The 20,596-nt window shown below is 37.3% G+C and overlaps 1 protein-coding gene across 1 annotated transcript; it reads right to left on the bottom strand.

Moving 5' to 3' along the window:
* Positions 1 to 275: 275 nt before the first annotated feature.
* Positions 276 to 20,340, bottom strand: apmap (adipocyte plasma membrane associated protein). The gene is made up of 9 exons (XM_056249986.1): positions 20,070 to 20,340; positions 19,816 to 19,932; positions 16,767 to 16,882; positions 16,357 to 16,449; positions 9,530 to 9,646; positions 9,094 to 9,268; positions 8,805 to 8,939; positions 5,334 to 5,526; positions 276 to 1,779 (listed from the first exon to the last, which is right to left on the bottom strand). The coding sequence occupies exons 1-9, from the start codon at positions 20,159 to 20,161 to the stop codon at positions 1,570 to 1,572; spliced, it is 1,248 nt and encodes a 415-aa protein (XP_056105961.1). The 5' UTR covers positions 20,162 to 20,340; the 3' UTR covers positions 276 to 1,569.
* Between the last annotated feature and the right edge of the window lie 256 nt (positions 20,341 to 20,596).

Below are 20,596 nucleotides of genomic sequence, written 5' to 3'. Positions count from 1 at the left end.
TAACATCGGTTAATGGAAACGCCGTCATATCGCAATAGTTTTTTATCGATATTTAGAAAAAAACGCAAAAGTTTTGCGCAAATCTGTAATGGAAACGCGGCTACTGATAATTTTTTTTGAAGCATCAAGTAACTTTCAAAAAGTGTTTTATTCTATTTTGATCACAACCATAGACATCAGTGTTTATATCTGAACTATAAACTTTTATCCCAGTACTTCTGTGATCATTTGAATTATAGTAAGACAGAAATAATGATACCGTGTGGTTCAAAAACTGTTTGTGGAGTTGTTTAATACCTGAACATGACAACTGCTCCCTCTGGGTCAGCGGCAGAGAAAACACAGATTTGAATGTTCGCTGGTACTTCTAGTCAAAGGTTCAATAGATATAGCCAAATTGCCATTTAGGAATAAGATCACATGGGTGTTTGAATTGAGATCGTAATAATTGTGTAGCTCGAGTATCCACACAATCTTTGATGTCAACAAGACCTACTTTTGTCAGAAGCTTTAATCCAAAGTGACTTGCATATTGTCTCCATTCCCAGTTCATGCATTCCCTGGGAATCGAACCCATGACCATGGCGTTGCTAACATCATGCTATACTGTTTAAACTACAGGAATGCAAAAAGAAAAAAGTTAAGCAAATTAATTTTGCTTTCCCAACTATGCAAGATTATTTAATTTATTATTTCAATTTAGGACTATTTTTTTCACCATTGTCTTATCAAATGAGCCATGACCCACCAGTTAAAAACCGCTGCATTATTGCTGATAATTATTATAGACATCATATAATGTATGAATGGAAAACACAGATACTTGTGTAAGGGTGTGCTAAATATTATAAAGCCAGCAGCATTTATCAGCCAAGAGTGACACAGCTCTCATTTCTGCAACATATACAGACAACAATGAAATGAGGAATTAATACTGTCAATCTGTTAATTAAAAATAAACCAAAACATTCACACATTCGAACATTCTTAAAAACAGAAATAATTTTAGCGTAATGTTGCAGAAGATTCATTTTATAATCATATGAAAATACCCTTTCACTTCCCCAAAACAACATCCTTATGCGGCCACCCACAGGAGTTATAGTTTTTATAGGTCGTCTTGATGTGTATCACAGCGCCTTTATAAGAGAAACAGTTGGCAGCTCTATTTTAAGGACCAGATGATGGTCGGTGCAAATAAAACAAGTACAGAAACGACTATTTCTGTCACAAGGGAGAAAAATAAAAATAGTAATGGCACATCTTTTGATTAAAAAAAAAACTAAACAAACAAAACAGGCTACCAGAGAGCTTATTTTGCACCGCACATCTCTAAAAAAAGAAAGTCACCCACACACAGGTTAATGGAACATAAAACAGGCATCTGTCAGACCTAAATAAAGAGGATGGGATAAAATGAAGGGACTGTGTTTGGTCATATGTTGACTATAATATGGAAGAATTTGATAAGTGTTCTTGTGTTAATTGCTTCGGGATCTGTTTAGAAGCCACAGTGAAATGACTCAAGCTGAGCATCTGTCAGGATTGTGACGTGTTCTTCGGCATGTTTCACACTTTGCTCAGATCCAGCTTGCACAGATAAGGGGAGCGGAAGGAGCCCAGGTACAGGTAGCCGTTGTACTCGTGTGCCTCGCTGATGTAGGCCGCCACCATGCCGTGAGGGTCGTGAAAGCTACGAACGCACGTCCCACCGTCCTGAAGCTCTACCACCAGGCTGTAGCGCGGCACAAACTTCAACAGGGTTTCTTGACTGAAGAGCTGAGAACACACAAAACATGGGAAAGCAGATCTATTTCAGAAATATATATTGAGTCGGAATGTGTAAAACCACCATTACAAAAACTACTATCAAAATCAGCAATTAATTAACCAGACAACATGTTTCCTAAGAAGTGCTCACTTAGGAATTGTTCTCGAGTACAACAGTGCCAGCCAGCTTTTTCACTGGCACTGGTTTGAGAAGTATTTTTTCCCATAGGGATTCATATATATATATATATATATATTAGTGCTGTCAAACGATTAAAATATTTAATCGCGATTAATCACATTAATGTCATAGTTAACTCATGATTAATCGCAATTAATCGCACATTTTTATCTATTCTAAATGTCTCTTGATGTCTTTTTGTCCCATTATTTTTTCTCATTTTAATGCTCTTATCAACATGGAAAAGTGGATCGGCTTGCTTTGTGCAAATGTTTTTTATTGAAAACAACATTGGCATATACTGTGTTCAATTTCACACTAACATTCTCACTTGGAGCAAATAATCTCTCACACAATGTAACACTGTCCATCAATAAAAGGGCGAAAGAAATACTGACGAGGTCCTGATATTGACGAGGGGGCGGAGAATTCATATCAGCTCTGTGTGTGTGTGTGTGTGTGTGTGTGTGTGTGTGTGTGTGTGTGTGTGTGTGCTTGGCCATCATCAAGTGGTATTTCAGACTGGACGTGCTGCGATGATGATCGCTCAGTTCACAACGACAAAACACACAGATCACTTTGGTCTTGTCAATGGAACCATTTGGCAACTTTTTAAAAGTAAACTTTCCATTTAGAATCTTATTGGCGTCCATTTCGGCGTCTCGCGCTCGTCATCCACTCAAAACGTAACGTAAACCTACTATTTGGCCGGCTCACAAGCCTAAACAAGTGTGTGCGGCGTGCCTGTTGTTTTGTTTCCGGTCTAGCTAGATCCGCTTGCGCTTTGGTCGACGAAGCAACAAAACGTCTTCGCGCGGCACAAGCCATTGACATAAATGGGTTTCATAGCGCAGCGCAGCGCATGCCGCGTCCTGTTGCAAAAGCATGTGAAAAAAACCTGCAAAGTTTGCTAGGCCAAAAAGACCGTTAATGGCGCGCTAAAAGTTTTTACGCCGTTAAAATGGGTTTGCGTTAACGCTGTTAATAACGCATTTAACTGACAGCCCTAATATATATATATATATTTTTTTATTTTGATTTGAAGCAAACAAAGTATTTAATAAAGTCGGAGAAAAATACAAAGGGTACAAGACTGTGTACTTCGCTTAGTGAGGAAAATAACTACAATCCCATGAAGCATTGCGAACAGCACAATCAAATTACATTTGATTATAAATATATACACACAAACGTTTAAGTATTTTTAAAGAGCGTAGAGAGATCGACTCGTTTATTCACAGTGCTTCATGGGACTGGGCGGAGCTAAAGAGATCTTTTGGTGAGTCTTGCTTTTTTTGACTCTCTGATTGGTGTCATTTTTTGTTCAGCATCATGGGTAATGTAGTTTTTCACCAGGAATTCTGCTGTTAAACACGATTATTTAAAAAAATAAGCTGAAATAATGCAGGCTGACGCCAAATACCATAGATTAACAAGCTTGTAGCTCACAGTAGGTCTGTCTTTAAAGGTTTATAAGTTATAGTTTAAACTCAATTTCCTTATAGAGAAATGGAAAATGAATGCAGATTTTACTTCCGGAACAGACTGTCGCACTATTAAGAAAAACAGCTGGATGGAGAGCAACAAAATGACAAAACTTGTGGGTCTCGAGATCCTTTTTACAAATGGGTCCATTTATTTTCTTGTTTTATATATCTATTTGTCAATTTTAAAAGTGATTTATTTGTTATTTTACTGTTACATTTAACTATGTTTAAACTGTTTAAATAAAAAGCAATACATGTCTATGTATTTGTCATTTGAAAAGTGATTTATTACTCAGACATTGTTTATTATTAATTTTAATTTAAAAAATAAATAAATTAGTAATAATTAGATAAATATAAATAAGAAAACAAAATCATTAAAAAAAACATTTCTTTTTATTAAAGTAACAACAGATAACTTTTGCTCTCGGGGTCCCCCTACAGTTGGGAAACAGTATTGTCCTCTACTACTGTCGTAAACTCTGTCATCCTATATGCACGTGCAATTGTTGACAACCATGATAGCCCTGAACACTGTAGGAGGAGGTCACATGCAGGTGTTCTGCTTGCGTCGCGTGTGAAATGTCTTCATCCCAGGTACAGTGGCATATATTTCAGCATGTCATATGAATATAATTTCATGGGTTTTATTTTTTTTCTAACGACAAATGATCGCGATGCTCACGTTTACAAGCCAGCGTCATTATAGTAGCCTAGTCTATTGGTTACCGTTTTACTGAATCTATATGATACTTCAATGCTATGTTTGAGTGGTTGATAATAACCATATATCGTCAATATTATAATATCAAGCTACCATAAATGAATCCTCAAATTTTACAAATCGATTTGCATTATAGCTTGAGGCAAGACAAATAAACAAATATCACAGACATGTTAGGTATCCTAAAATATGATTTTATTAATAATCTTCCTCCTTTCTTTGTACATGTTGAGTAGACTACACTTTTTAGGTCAAACATTTGCTATTTGCATTTCATCGATTGCAAAGTTCAAATCAGAAGGAGAATACTAGCGATAGCTAACCATCAAAAACTAGAATATCGTTTACTAGCTACCAGATTGATAATTCGCTACTACTCTAGCGAATTAGAGAGGTTAGAGAGAGGCATTCTTTTTTCGATGGGGGGTTCGATGCTCCCTGCACACGCAAGGTCTCTCGCTCGCTTTCTCTCTCTGCCGTCCGCGCGCGTTGGAGCACAGTCTCTGTCTCGCGTGCGCGCTCGCTCTAGATTCCGGGAGATTTGAACTAATTTGCGGTATAACTTGTCGATCACGAGTGGCTCAACAGGTAGAGATCTAGATAAACTCATCTTTCAGGCATTTGACCGACCGGGTTGACAATTTAGCGTGAGAAACCGGGGGTGTGGCGTGTGAGCGTGTGAAACCAATCAAATGCGGGTGTCTCACGGCCAATGCGTGAGAGTTGGCAGCTCTGCAATGTTGATCCTCGTTCTGCCTTTAACGCGATCACTTTCTCTTTTTGCTTTGCTCCGATAAAACCTTTGCTTTCTTGTTTTTCTGTGCTGCTTCGGCCATGACTATAACATTTGGCTCGCAAGTCCGATTTTAAGGAAATGGGGGTGGTGGTGGAAGTGACGTATATGCCGTAAAGCAGTCGAATTTTGTAGTTCTCTTTGTTCGCCGGTTACTACCCGAAACCCGAAGTTTAAAAGTACGATTAAAAACGCTACAGACCCCGTCAGGCTATGGCAGACGTGTCATTCAACCTATTGTAAGTCGATGTACCATCACAAGAGACTTGGAAATATATTATGAAGGTTGAAAAGTTACCTGTTGTTACTTTAAACAACAAAACATTGGTATAAAAAAAATTTGTAAAGTTTTTATTTTACTTCTAAATGGCAGCTTACCTTAAATATGAACTTCTTTATCCAGGGTCTTTGAGACAGGAAGTCCAGCATAGAGAAGCCGGGGTTGGGTCGCACAGCAGACATGGCCACCCAGTATCCTCCTGAAGAACTGCGTCGAATGTTGTCAGGGAATCCTGGGAGGTTGTCTATAAAGGTATCCATTCCTCCTTTATTGAGGCCAGACACGTGAACTCTGTGAAGACAACAAAGTAAACATTCAATAATGTAGAACTGAACATGAGCAGTGACAGACCGATACATCAGCTAAACCGACAAGTCAAGATGAAGTTTCAACATTGACATTGGATTTGTTATATTAGGAATTGAACAAATCTGGTTCCAATACACTGTAATACACTAACCAAAAAATGCTAAATCTTTTGGCAACATTGTCTCATTTTTAATTAACATAACCTCAGTTAATCTGGGAGTTATTTTTACCCAGCACTGTTTCTACTGATTTAACCAGACCATCCCAGATCACCACAGGGTTAAAGTAGTCACCTTCATTTAAGTCACATTCATTTATATAGCGCTTTGAACAATAAAGATTGTTTCAAAGCAGCTTTACAGTGATAACAGGAAATTACAGTAACCGAGGCTTTACAACAGCTCTTGAATAAAGTTATTGTCCAGCTAAAGTTAGTTTTTGATTGATTCACTTCCAAGATCATTAGTTATTAATTTAAGGGCCGCTAACACGACACTGTTTTAACTGAAAGCAGAAAACTTTTAATGCGTTCTAGCAGCTCATCTGCACAACAACAGTGTTTCGTGGATCGCGAACGCAAACTTTGAAATGGGTTCCAAGGTGCAAGTTTTGAAAAATGTATATTTTTTTAATCATCTCCGTGTAAACTTCAAAAGCATGAATCTGTGAAAACGGTGACGCACATGCATATGTGTTTAGTCTATAGGCATGCACATTTGAATATATATGTGCACAGGCACGTAGTCTTTTATACAAACTGACATCATCAAATTACTTGTCTGGCCTTCATAATACAGAATTTTTAGTCGGTTCCACGCATCCGTGCGAACTGGAATCATTTTGATAACGTTTGATCAGTACAGAGGTAAAGGGAAGGTACATTAATATTAAACCCTCTGGAGCACTGAGACCACACTAGCTTTAGTAAGAGCAAACATGCTATGCATCTCCACACAGGAAGCTTAATGATGGAGCCTGTTGCCTTGGCAACTGCATGCACTCATCATTCATCCAGGTGAGGAGAACGGCCCATGCCTCTAGCAGACATGAGACGTCATGTAGCTGTGAATGAGGACTATGTCATTCAAGAGGTCAGCTGTGTGAGGCGATAAAGAAGTGACCGGGAGAACTGATGTGTTCTAGCTGACCTGATAATGAATCAGCCCAAAGGGAGGGACACGCTTACAATTACATTGGACAATCAGTTTACTGACATATAGGTGGAAGTGAAGTACAGAACAGCTCATTATTGGTCGGATTTGTATTAGAAAGCAAACATGAGCATCTTTAAAGTCAAAGATGTGAAACTTGCCATGAGGGATAGAAATACACTGATTCAAAAGTTACGATTTTTCAATTTTTCAGATTTGATCAAAAATAGGCTTAAGTAAAAACAGTAATGTTGTGAGATATTACAGTTTAAAATAACGGTATTCTATTTTAGTGTATAAATGCACTGAATTGTGTATACATATGTGTGTTTGTATCAGCATATAAATATACATATACACACACATATATATTATTGTTGTCGAGTTTGTTTATATAATATACACTCACCGGCCACTTTATTAGGTACACCTGTCCAACTGCTCGTTAACACTTAATTTCTAAGCAGCCAATCACATGGCGGCAACTCAGTGCATTTAGGCATGTAGACATGGTCAAGACAATCTCCTGCAGTTCAAACCGAGCATCAGTATGGGGAAGAAAGTTGATTTGAGTGACTTTGAACGTGGCATGATTGTTGGTGCCAGAAGGGCTGGTCTGAGTATTTCAGAAACTGCTAATCTACTGGGATTTTCACGCACAACCATCTCTAGGGTTTACAGAGAATGGTCCGAAAAAGAAAAAACATCCAGTGAGCGGCAGTTCTGTGGGCGGAAATGCCTTGTTGATGCCAGAGGTCAGAGGAGAATGGCCAGACTGGTTCGAGCTGATAGAAGGGCAACAGTGACTGAAATAACCACTCGTTACAACCGAGGTATGCAGCAAAGCATTTGTGAAGCCACAACACGCACAACCTTGAGGCGGATGGGCTACAACAGCAGAAGACTCCACCGGGTACCACTCATCTCCACTACAAATAGGAAAAAGAGGCTACAATTTGCAAGAGCTCACCAAAATTGAACAGTTGAAGACTGGAAAAATGTTGCCTGGTCTGATGAGTCTCGATTTCTGTTGAGACATTCAGATGTTAGAGTCAGAATTTGGCGTAAACAGAATGAGAACATGGAACCATCATGCCTTGTTACCACTGTGCAGGCTGGTGGTGGTGGTGTAATGGTGTGGGGGATGTTTTCCTGGCACACTTTAGGCCCCTTAGTGCCAATTGGGCATCGTTTAAATGCCACGGCCTACCTGAGCATTGTTTCTGACCATGTCCATCCCTTTATGGCCACCATGTACCCATCCTCTGATGGCTACTTCCACCATGTCACAAAGCTCTAATCATTTCAAATTGGTTTCTTGAACATGACAATGAGTTCACTGTACTAAAATGGCCTCCACAGTCACCAGATCTCATCCCAATAGAGCATCTTTGGGATGTGGTGGAACGGGAGATTCGCATCATGGATGTGCAGCCGACAAATCTGCGGCAACTGTGTGATGCCATCATGTCAATATGGACCAAACTCCCTGAGGAATGCTTCCAGCACCTTGTTGAATCTATGCCACGAAGAATTGAGGCAGTTCTGAAGGCAAAAGGTGGTCCAAACCGTTACTAGCATGGGGTACCTAATAAAGTGGCCGGTGAGTGTATGTGCACATTATATAAATTATTAGATGTAATTTATTCCTGTGATGCAAAGCTGAATTTTACTCCAGTCTTTAGTGTCACATGATCCTTCAGAAATCCTTCAAACATTTAATTTTGTCGTGCATATTTTTGTATTATTTTCAGGACTCTTGATAAATAGAAAGTTCAAAAGAACAGCATTTATTCGAAACTGCAAATTTTTGTAATATTTTAAAACTTTACTGGCACTTAAAAAAATAAAATAAAATAAAAATCTAATTAATGCATCCTTGCAGAATAAAAGTAGTAATTTCCTTTTTATTTTATCTTACCTCAAGCTTTTGAACGCTAGTGTACAGTATATACTATAGAAATAGTAAAAACAGTATGAACATAAGCTCTTGTTCCGGGATAATAACATCCCAGGTTTTGATTAGAATAATTAAAAAAAATGAAATAATATAAAAGTTAACAATCAATGACCAAAGTAACTGAATATAAACAGTACGGCGAGTATCACCTCCTTATTCTCGCCATTGTGGTTTCAGCCACTAGAACAGACTCCTCATCAGGGAAGAGCTGGATGCCGTTAGGAAACCTCAGGTTCTCCATCATCACGGAAACTTCCTTGCTCTCTGTATCGTACTCAAGCACACTGAAAAAACAAACAAATTAGCAACATCAGTCACCGTACTAAAACATAATTCCCAATGAAAACAAGCAGTGATTCAGAAACTATGTAAAGTGTGAAAACCCGTGAAATGCACTGAAAATAAGATCCCCCACTGAATGTTTCATGTCCCAGTTACCGTCCATCTGCTGTGGCCTCCATGATCAGGTGCATGAAGTCTCTGCGCTGCCACCTGCTGCTGGAGTCAGTGAAGTACACCTTTTTCCCATCCTGAGTTACATCCAGATCATTCACAAAGCCCAGACGTCGACCACCGATCATCTTCCCTGTGCTCACCAGAGATTGTACCTCACCTAAGAGTCAAAACGAGACAGTGCATTGTTCTTTTTGGAGCTTGACAGAGACGTGGGCACTGTGAACTATTGTTAGAGGAGTGGCGTCTCAACTCCTGCCTTTGTGTGCTATGTGAAAAAAACAAACTGCATACAGGTTTGGAACAACATGCGGTTTAGTGAATAATGGCAGAATTATTTTTTTTTTTTTTTGCATGAACTATAACCCTTTAAATGAGTACTGACTTTTTAAAACAGAATATGTGTATTCTCTTTCCTTACCCGTGACAGGGTTGACCTCAAACAGTCCCAAATAGGCATCAGTGACAAACAAGGTGCCATTGGGTCCCACACGGATTCCCAGAGGACGTCCACAAGTGTGTTCATGCTCTGGAGAGCCTTTGAATCAGGAAAAAAAATGACAATAGCTATTCATTAATGATAGTAGTATTTGATACTGGAATTCTTAATTATATCTATCAGTTATTGAATAACTTGATGTGTTTGATGGAAAAAAATGCATGAGCTAGTCAACAATTAAAATTCTAAGCACATTTATTGTTTGTTTCCGCAGTTTATAACACAGCCAGGGAGAAGACAGGAGAACAGTCATCCATTATATAAAATGCCATCTTCTACTGTGATAAAATACACTTAGGAACTTTTAACCTGTCTATGTAGTGCTTTAATGTTACATTAATGCATGTGTGCTTTACATGCATTAGTGTAATGTACCAGTAGGGCTGGTTCAAGCCATTAGTCGACAAGTCAGATGTTTGTGATTTTAATTTAATTACAATGGTTTCGGTTTCAGGGCTGAGAAGGAATATTATATGTAACACTGTTCTACATTACAGAGAAATACTAAACCATAACAATGAGCATTTAAAATTTTAATTAAAGGTGCAGTTAGCAATTTCTGAGAATCATTGAAAAATAAAGCAAAGATCATGAACGAATGACAAGGAAGAACAAAAAATGAACATACTGTGCACTAGGCTTGCTACGAAGTCGGTGTTACCGGTGTTCAGAAGCAACACCGGTTACATCTCTTGCCCACCGCGGCACCGCCCCCCACTGTCGATTTGATTTTTTTTTTAAATAAAATCATTTAGTTCAGTAAGAGAACAGACACTATTAAACTGAACATGTCTGCTTAATAAATCGTGAGCCGAACGAGAGTCGCCGCACAGATCAGCAACAGGAGCTGACTGACAAGGTGACTGCGGAATATTACCGGGACCGGAATTCATACACATACTTTGCCATACTTTTTCATTGCCCATCATAATTTATGATCAAACCTTTTCTAGTCTTGACAAAACACATTGTCAGAAAGGTCTGAGTCTCAAGGTTCCATATTTTGTAACAGAAGTGATGTTTGGACAGAAATTTATTCTTTTGTTACAGCAGAATGCATACAATTAAATTCAATGGAATTTATGTCATTTTTGGTATTACGCCCGTCGCCTACACAAAATCTCATGAGAACTTCAATTTTTGTGATATCAACTTCAAATTTGGAACACAACTTGGTTAGATATATGGCTTTGATTTTATAGTAATTTTATAGGAAAAAATATTTTGTAAAATATATATTTTATATGAAAGAAAAAATATTTAGTGCAGTATATTTGATTTAATGTAAATTTAAAACTTCCATAACTTTCTCATACTTTTATTTTTTGAAGTGCTTTTACTTCAGCAATAATCTGGAGAGTGTTTTCTTTAAAACAAGACTAAACTTAGGTCTTTATTCCAAATCATACTTGAATTACAACCAAGTTTTAATAGTGCATTGTAATGTCCATTCTCAAAAAGGGGGGAAACAATTAACCGTTATGTGCCAAATCAACCATTTGGTTGAGCATGTTTTTGAAAAATTATTAAAAATATACTTAAGTTTTTTCATAGCACCAAGTAACATCATTTTGTAAAGTTAAGGCTCTTACAGTGTAATATGTAAAAAAAATTATGCTTAGCTTGCAAAATTTCACCAAAAACAGTTCACATGGCTGGGGTGATTTATTTGTTTCTGACATCCATGTTAGAAGAAGTGTTGTGACAAGTGCTGTTGATTGACACTGTGACATCTAGTGGATTTTTTTTGGCATAATATACCTCAACCAGATGATAGAGATGGCTCAATCAGTTTGAGTTAAGTTGGGTACTCCTCTCAATAAAATATAGTGACTCAAATGTGCTCAACCGTTTGGTTGAGAAGTCAGTTAAAGGGTTAGATGGTGATGAAGCACTATAGACTGAACACGTAATACGCATGTGCATTACGTCATAGTCTTCAGAGATTCACGTTTTTGTTGTTTACATTGAGACCGTTTTCAAAAACTTGCACTTTGAAACCCGTTTTCAAAACTTTGCGTTTTCAGGCACCCAAAACGCTGTTGTTGTGTAAAAAACAAAAGGCCAAAACGCATGAAATGTTTTACGTTTTTAGTTGAAAACAGTGTCGTGTAAACAGCCCCATAGTGTGATCAAACGTACAGGTAGCCTAATACAAAAACTAATTTATTAGCTGATATATAATTTATATGATTCGTGAATTGTATACATCTCTGGATGGTGAAAACGACATCTCCCATAGTTCCACTCTCCTTCAATAGCGCCATCAGCTTCGTCTTTGTTATTGTTTTGAAAATGCGACCTTTGGCGGCGAAAAAATTACATATTGTAGCTTTAACTGATGACCGTGTTAAGTTGTGACTTTACGCCAGATGTGAACGATTTGACTCGCAGTGTCTTCATTACAATTAAACTTTCTTACAACATGATGCTGGTATCATTGTAAAGATAAAACATTAGTGATGTCATTACCTTGGAACAGCAGAAGTACTTTTAACAAAAAAAAATTTAAGTTTATAAAGTCATCCTTGTTACGGGATTCGAACTCATCCATCAAAATACAAGCAACACAACATTGGAGCATTCTATCGATTCAACTATTTTACCACCACAAACAGATCTTGATCCTCAAATAAGCTTTTCTGTAGCCTAATGTGTCATGACGCTCATGTTAACTTGTGCCTCACACTCACATGCTGATACAGCCTCTTCTGAATACATTATATGACACAGTGACAAGATCTCATCAAAACCCCAACATATTGTGCGACATAATACTCATCACTCAGTGTTCAATGAACAAACAAATGACCTAAATAAATAAGCTGATTTATTGAGCTGAGTTAGTTAGTCATACTCACTCTTGCAAAATGTGATATAAAGCTTTCATTGGGACCCCTTACAGCTATCCTATATATTTCTTTCCACATAGTCATTGTAGAACATTTGGTTTAATCACCAAAGCATAACTATGATCTTATATCTAATTTAGTACTTTGAACAATCAGATAATTCAATAGTAAATAATACAAGATTTCAAATCACCCTTGTAGGTAAATCAAAGATGTTACAGTAATACTGGATACAGTTGCCAAATTGGAAAATACATTCAATTATATTAAATGTTAAATGTATAATGTTTGTAATATTATCTATCCAGTGTGTTATCAAAAGATATGACCGTGAGTTTTTGTGCTAGAACAGAGTAAGCTGTAAATACATCAAATGCTCCAACTATACCATAATCTATACTCTAGTTGACCTTTTTAGATGAAGTGTAAGTTACAGTGCTTTGGCAGTCTTTACCAGGGTAAGGCCTCTGTTGATAGTATCACATGTTATTCTGTAATGTAAAACGCCTGTATTTTGATGTAACCGTTAGCCTACCTGATCCGTCTCCCTCCTTCTGATTAATCTCTGATTAATCTAATAGTTACACTGTCATTGATGGTTTCCGGTGTTTACAGACTCTCTCTCTACTGTTCGATAGAATCCATATCTTTAGAATTTATATAGAAATCTATAGATGTATGATTAGGTTAATAAAAAAAATTAGTTGGATTAAACAATAGACAAATGTATTCAACTGAATAAGAAAAGATGCAAATGAAAAGTTTGATAGTAAGCATTATGAATGGCAGTTATGAATGAAAGGTAGATGAAACACTTGTGTGTAGGATATTATGTGATTTTTGTTTTGTCCTAACATTGAAAATGTACTAACATTATAGGAAAAAAGGACATGCATTTTTAATGATCTGTTGTGCGATTAGTAAAGAAGATTTTTTAAAAATGTACCTCTTGAAAACGGTACCAGAGTGAATAAAAACAAACAAACTGTAATGACTCAGCTCAATGGAGGGCTTATTTATTTAGGTCATTTGTTTGTTCACACAGATGAGGCTAAATCAGCATGCGAGCGTGAGTCAACATGAGCACAGTGGCATCATGAAACATTAGGCTACAGAAAAGAATATTTGAGGAGCTCTTTTCCAAAACGCGATAAATCCATTTCAATAGTTTTCAGGAAATTCTTTTTTTTTTACCTAGACCCACACATTTTGTGAATATTCAATTTAGCCTGTTAAAACGTTTTTTTTTCCCCCTCAGTCTGAACATGTTGAACAATGATTATTAAATCAAACAACAATATTGTTGATGATAAATTCAAAGTATTTTTTTTTCTTCAAAACGCTATAAATCCACAAAAGAAAAATCCAAAAATGGATGATTTTGGCCACTTAATTAAGTTTTGTTTTGTAGAAAGCCTTTCTTTAAAGTGAATTTCGTTTTGTATAAATTGTATCTTAATTTTAATATTTTTTTCATCAACCAATTGCCTGGATTTAATAAATAAGAAGCAAATAGACAATATAATCATGACATGGAGGCGCCCGCGTGGTCACTTGCATTGCACGTGAACAGGAGCGCATCTCATCATAAATTAATCGAAATTCAGCGTATGCCTCACAGAGTCATGAGAAATATTTCTATATAGAAAGCTTGAAATGTCTTTAAACGAAACAATTAAAAACGAAAATAAATAGCATACTCTCTGATTATGTAATCCATTACATGCATTTCTCTCTAGGCGCGTTCACTACAGAGATGCTGATCGTCAATTTCATCTTTGCAGACACTGACACACAGAAAACGGTTGATTAATAAAAATAAAATAAAAATTTCGATTTTCGAACGATATTCGACTTTTGCTCCTTGATTGTCGAATGCCATTTTTGGCAGAAATTATAAACAGAAACCTTTGGCAGCAGCATCTACCCCAGGAGTAGGTCTCACTGGCTCATCAAAGCCATCAAAAGTGTTATCACCGTTTAAAGCACTAATTTTGAGGAATGAATGAACATAAACAAACCTCTGTTTAGCGGGCCGATGTTGGATTGCGTAGAACGCTCACTGAATTCTGATTTGTCGAGAGAGGATTTATCGCGTTTAGGCTAAAAATAGGTTTGCCGCTTATCGCGGTTTGGAAAAGAACTGCATCTTGCAGTACATTTTAAACAAGGAAATATAGCGATTTGGCATGAAACATTGATGGAGCAGTGAATAGGTTCAGAACACAGCAAAATGACATGACAAACTAAATTTTTTTTAAATGGCGTTTATCGCGTTTTGGAAAAGAGCTCCTCATTTGAAGATTAAGATCCGTTCGCTTGCTGTGGTGGTAAAATAGTTCGATCGATAGAATGCGGCAATTCTCCGTTGAGTTCGAATCCCATGACAAGAATTATTTTATTAGCATTTAGTTGTTTTTTTCTTAAACATACTTCTACCAGGTAATGACATCACTAATGTTTTATCTTTACAATGATACCAGCATCATGTTGTAAGAAAGTTTAATTTAATGAACACATTGCATAGGTTTTTTAAAGCTGCAGTCGGCAAGTCTGGCAGATTGAGTGGATTTAGGCAAAATTTTGAATGTTTACAACTCTCATGCCCCTCCCCCACTATCAACGGATACCCTCCCACCGAGTTCGTGCTGGTCAGTGCGTGTGCACCAGGTTATCTGTCAACGCGCCCGTCTCATCAGCATCCATAAACACCATGGAGTCTTTGGAGGTATGCTGTCCTGGCTAATCTACCGATAGATTGCAATTGCTAACGTCATTTATACTCTAAATGAGCTTACTTGATTTGTTAGTGTTTTGAAAGCGAGATACATCCGCCATCACTCTTAGTTACTGCGCGAACTTCAAGCGTGTGCATGTGATTGTAACGTGCGCGAGGGGTGGCGTGTGCCCGATCTGTGATTGACAGTCAGATCTCACACCCCCCTGCGCTGATTGGACCCGATGATCCGGGAGCTGTGGATTTTTGCAAAACAAATAACACGCTCCAGGTGGAGTTAGAAGCTCGCGTTTTTTTCTAAAACCACTTTATTTATGTTGTTCTGTCAGATTATAGTGTCGATTTCACTGAATATGATTAAAAAAAATGTTGCCGACGGCAGCTTTAAAATTTACGAATCTGCGGCCGATCGTTCACATAAATTCACCAGTTAAACCGTAATACTGCAGCTCACCGGCAAATGTACTGATTACAAATGTGTCAGGTAAAACAACAGCAAGGAGATTGTCTGAACATTTTAATTTATTAATAAACTAGCGAGTGTCGGCTGCAAAGAAGTTGACGACGCCGACTCCTAATCTCCACAGTATAGTTGATGCGACTTCAGAGAGAAATGCATGTTAAGTTAAACATGTCATGAAGTAAGCGCTGTGTAATTTTGTTTCCACACTCCGCACAAACACCTGTGTGCCTAAAACATATGTGCCTAATATTAGCGTAAGAATATTTATCTAAGATAACGTTAACATTAGAGCCAGCAGCCAAATAAAGTGGCTAATGTTAGGCTACTACTTGCGTTTGAAATGAAAAGCCATGTCTTCCTGCCCGACAGAATTACCACATGGACCAGGTGTTGACGATCTGTTCGTCATGGACTGTGTGACTATTAAAATTCAGTCGACAAAAGCTTTGTTTAGTCCAAAATAATTTTTTTGTGCATATCCAATTGGAACCCGATCATATTTAGCAATTGTTAACGTCAAAAAAACAAACAAAAAAAACACACGAGTTTCCTAAAAGTTACTGAAATCTGTACAAAGATTCATGCCATGTGCAACAAACCCATGAACCCGAGCATTTCAAAAGACAAGGTCACTTATGTTGAAATACCACATTACGCAGTGTTTGAGGAAAGGGTCCAGTATTGTTGGTTTTCTTACCACATGGTGGCTTGCCAAGTGTTGCTAATACATGAATGTTCTTTCCCTCGATTTTGACTATCTTTCCATCAGCCGTCCCAGTGTACAAAACATCTACAAAACAAGAATGATTTAGAGGCATTACATACTGCCATTAAAGCAAATTTTTTATTTTTTTTATATTTAATGACTTAAGATCAATATTAAGATCTACATATAATCATTTAAATCTTAAGATCTTCATACTTCCTTATATATTGTCAGAGTGTGCAACCATGCAAAAATACAATAACACACTCCAAGTCAACTCAACTTTTACCTATTTTGGCAAGTACAACCACAGTTTATCTCTCAGTGCACACACTGCCAAACAGCTGCGGCAGACTGGGTGAAAGGTCAAGTTTTGACTGCATTGCTTTGCAAATACTGACCTCCAATATTGGCAAGGGATTCTGGGCCGATGAGCCGCTCCTCGAACAGTCGCTCTGCCTGTCTGAGTATCAGGTTGGGCTCGTAACAGCCAGTCATAAGAGGCGGTTCATTGAGACTAATTATCAAACACAAGAGGGGAAAAAAACAAAGAAGAACTTTAGTTAAGCTTCATGTTCAGAAATGTTGAGAAGAACTGAACTGAAAGTCGTTCTTTCAGCAGAAAGCTGGAGGAGATGAAATGCCCTACATATCAACTGCAGAGGCATCAATTATTAACCATTGTCAGAACTAAAAAAGAAATGAGAACGCACTGTGGGGCTTGACTTAAGATGAATATTTATATTGGATTTTGTCAAGAACATTGAGGCAGCACCACAGCTCACAAATGTTGGTCTATTTTTTATTAAAAATAAATAAAACACCTTTCATGCCACATGTGACTTCATTTACATCAACTCCCTGTAGCAATATTGTTTTAGTAATCGAAATAAAGCTGAAATAAATTACCCCAAAAGTTAAATTAAAGGAAAAAATAAATCTAATTCAAAACATTAATAAATACTGTGGGCTTCACAAGTATTGGCACCCTTGGTAAATATGAGCAAAACTGACTGTGAAAATTGGTTATGCAATTTCTCCTCTTAGTCTTTCATTCAAAATATTCACAAAAATCGAACCTTTAATTAAAGTCAAATAGTTGAAAGAAACAAAATCGTATCATAAAACAATTTTGCTGAAATATATGTATTGCACAATTATTGGCACCCCTTAATTTAATACTTTGTGCAACGTTCCTTTGCCAAGATAGATAACCGCTATGAAACTTCTCCTATAATGCGTAACAAATGAATGTGGTTGATGAACATATGGCAAGAGATCAGAGACCATTCCTCCATTCAGAATCTCTCCAGATTGGGAGATCCATGCTTGTGGACTCTTCTCTTCAGCTCATCCCACAGGTTTGTATGGGGTTTGGGTCAGGGGACTGCTATGTCCATGGCAAAACCTTCATCCTGTGATCGGTGAACTATTCTGTGGTTTATTTTGAGACGTGCTTTGGATCATTGACATGCTGGAAGATCCAACCAAGCTTCCTGACAGGGTCAGTCAGGTGTTGATTTTATATCTGCTGGCCCTTGATGTTTATTTTATTTTACCGTGTATCCTAAGTTGCCCAGGGTCTTTTGGAAGATATGTAGCCCCACAGCATTAAAGATCCACCAGCATTATTCACAGTGGGGATGAGGTACTTTTCTACATTGCTATGGTTCAGTCTATCCAAACCCACATCTGGTGTTTTTTCCAAAAAAGCTTTATTTTGGTCTCATCTGACCATTAAACTCAGTGTTAAAACTCCCACTGAAAGTTCCAGTAACGCCTAGCAAACTGTAGGTGCACGATATTACGGTTTAATGTCACCAAAGGCTTTTCCCATTGCATTCTTCCCAAATAGGTTGTAATTATATAGATGAGGTGTGATCATAGTTTTGGAGACTTTCTGAACCCAAGACCCAACTAGCATCTGCAATTCTCCAACTTTCAAACCAAACCATCCTCTTCAGTGCGTGTGGGGCCAATATAGACACTCGTCCTCTTCCATGAAGATTGTTACCATCTCCAGTTGATTTAAACATCTTAATTATTGCCCAGATGGAGAAAATTAGTATTCCAACAATTAACCGCTTAATTTTCAGCAATATTTTTTTCAAAAGCTTAAAAAACCCTCAAAATTCATCCTCTGAAAACCGTTTTGAAATCGGACATTGCGTTACCATGGAAAGGGTACTTTACAACCTTTTAGCCGGCTCCTCCTCCTAGTGTTTCATTTTACAACATTTAATTTAACTTTTATAATCAAAAATTTTCTATTCTTGACTAAATACATATCATCCAAAAGGTCTGAGACTCAAGGTTGCATATATGGAGATTGTTTTGTGATAGAAGAGACATTGTGGCAAATTGATTAATTTGTTACAGGAGAACGAATAGAAAAAAGTCAATTGAGTGTGGTTGTCATCTGGTGGCTATTGTTGGGATAACGCCTAAACAAAATCTCATAGAAACTTTAATTTTTGCGATATCAACTTCAAATTTGGAATACAACTTGGTTAGATGTATGGCTTTGGTTTTATAGCAATTTTAGAGTAAAAATTATTGGTAACACTTTATTTTACAGTGTCCTTGTTACATATGTTATGTACATACAGTCAATTATGGATAATTAATTACATGCAACTAACCCTCAACCAAATCCTAATCCTACCCTAACCCTATAGTGAGTACACGTAGTTGCTTAATATTACTCAGAACTTAAATATATAATTACACTGTAACAATGACACCTTAAAATAAAGTGTAACTAAATTATTGTATAACATTTTTTTTAGTACAGTACAATTGTTTTACAGTAAGCCTAAACTTATACAAAATTTTCACACTTTAATTTTTTTAAGTGCTTTTACTTCAGCAATAATCTGAAGCGTCTTCTTTACAAAGAGACCAAGGTCTGTATTCCTGACAGAGCATTCATGAATTACAACCATTTAAGTTTGCAGGGCTCCAGAATAACGTTTGGGAACAGTTTTTACAATTAAAGCAATTCACTTTTTGAATAGGGCTTCTTTTAAATTGCAACATTTCCAGCTTGGCAACAGAATGTTACAGGAAGTTATTTTTTGCCATTTTGTAATAAACTTTACAACTGACATTTAGCAATAAACATTGAGTAGGACCAATGGCAATAACTCATGGTTTCTGAGCAATGCGGTATGACACAACGTCCCACCTTTACTCCTCTCTGCAACCACCTACATCATTACACACCCTTGCATGAGTAATATCCTATTTTACATGCATTAATTTAGTCATTTACTGATTTTTATCCAATTCAATATTCAAGAGTGAGGTGTAACTAGAAAATGTATCTTTCCATGAGTTTTTATCTAAACTTGTATTCCCGAGGAGACCTTGAATGTCTGAAATACTGTGAGTTGTGACATGTGTTTCCCATGCTAAAGGTGTAGATCTCTGTGAGAGGACGAAGCTCACCTGAAGGCCTCTGGTTGAATGGGAGAATCAATCAGGAAAATGAGGACCAGCAGTGGGAAAAGCAGGAAAGCCACCAGTGAGAGTAACGTCACACGAAACACCTTCCCACTGTAAGTGCTGCAACGCACAACAGAACAACATGGTATACATTTATCAGACGAGGACAAATTTCACATCAATTAAATTGAATTCAAATTAATCAAGTGCTACAAATGTTTCCAAGTAAGCAATGAAGGCAGGTAGGTATGGCTTACCTTGTGTTTTTGTACTGGGGTTCATGGGTTTCGTCAGTAATTATTTGAGGTCTGTTTAACCTCCTGAACCGCAGTCCCTCGGGCTCATTCATTTTTGTTGTTGTGTCGACTCTCTCTTTCTCTGTTTCACAGCTACGCTCACTAAAACATAAGGCTAAATAAACGCTGGTCCAACAAACGAAGAATTTATTCACAACATCCCAAAGCCAGAGCGCAATTCATAATGACGTGCACGCGACCCACGCGCGTTCTCGACACCAGTCAGTGACGTGTGAGCGGAGAAACGATGAAACACTTTCAGTGACACAAGGGACATTTTTCAAATTAAAAGTTTTTTGTGGCTTTTTTTTTTTTTTTTGAAAGGCAGCAAACCGACTGAAATAGCTTACGGTAAATAAAATGTTGCCATTAATAAACAAGCAAATAAATAAAGTATTTAAAGAATAAATACACGAAACGTTTCATTTATGACATTATATGCAAAGATAAAACCACTGAATCAAGAAATTATGATTAATATGCTGAGC

This window comes from Rhinichthys klamathensis, unplaced genomic scaffold (assembly GCF_029890125.1).
Source record: "Rhinichthys klamathensis goyatoka isolate OS25496 unplaced genomic scaffold, OSU_Roscu_1.1 h1tg000003l_1, whole genome shotgun sequence".
NCBI lineage: Eukaryota > Metazoa > Chordata > Actinopteri > Cypriniformes > Leuciscidae > Rhinichthys > Rhinichthys klamathensis.
The sequence above is the reverse complement of the archived record's forward strand: the minus strand, read 5'-3'. Positions and strand labels throughout refer to the sequence as shown.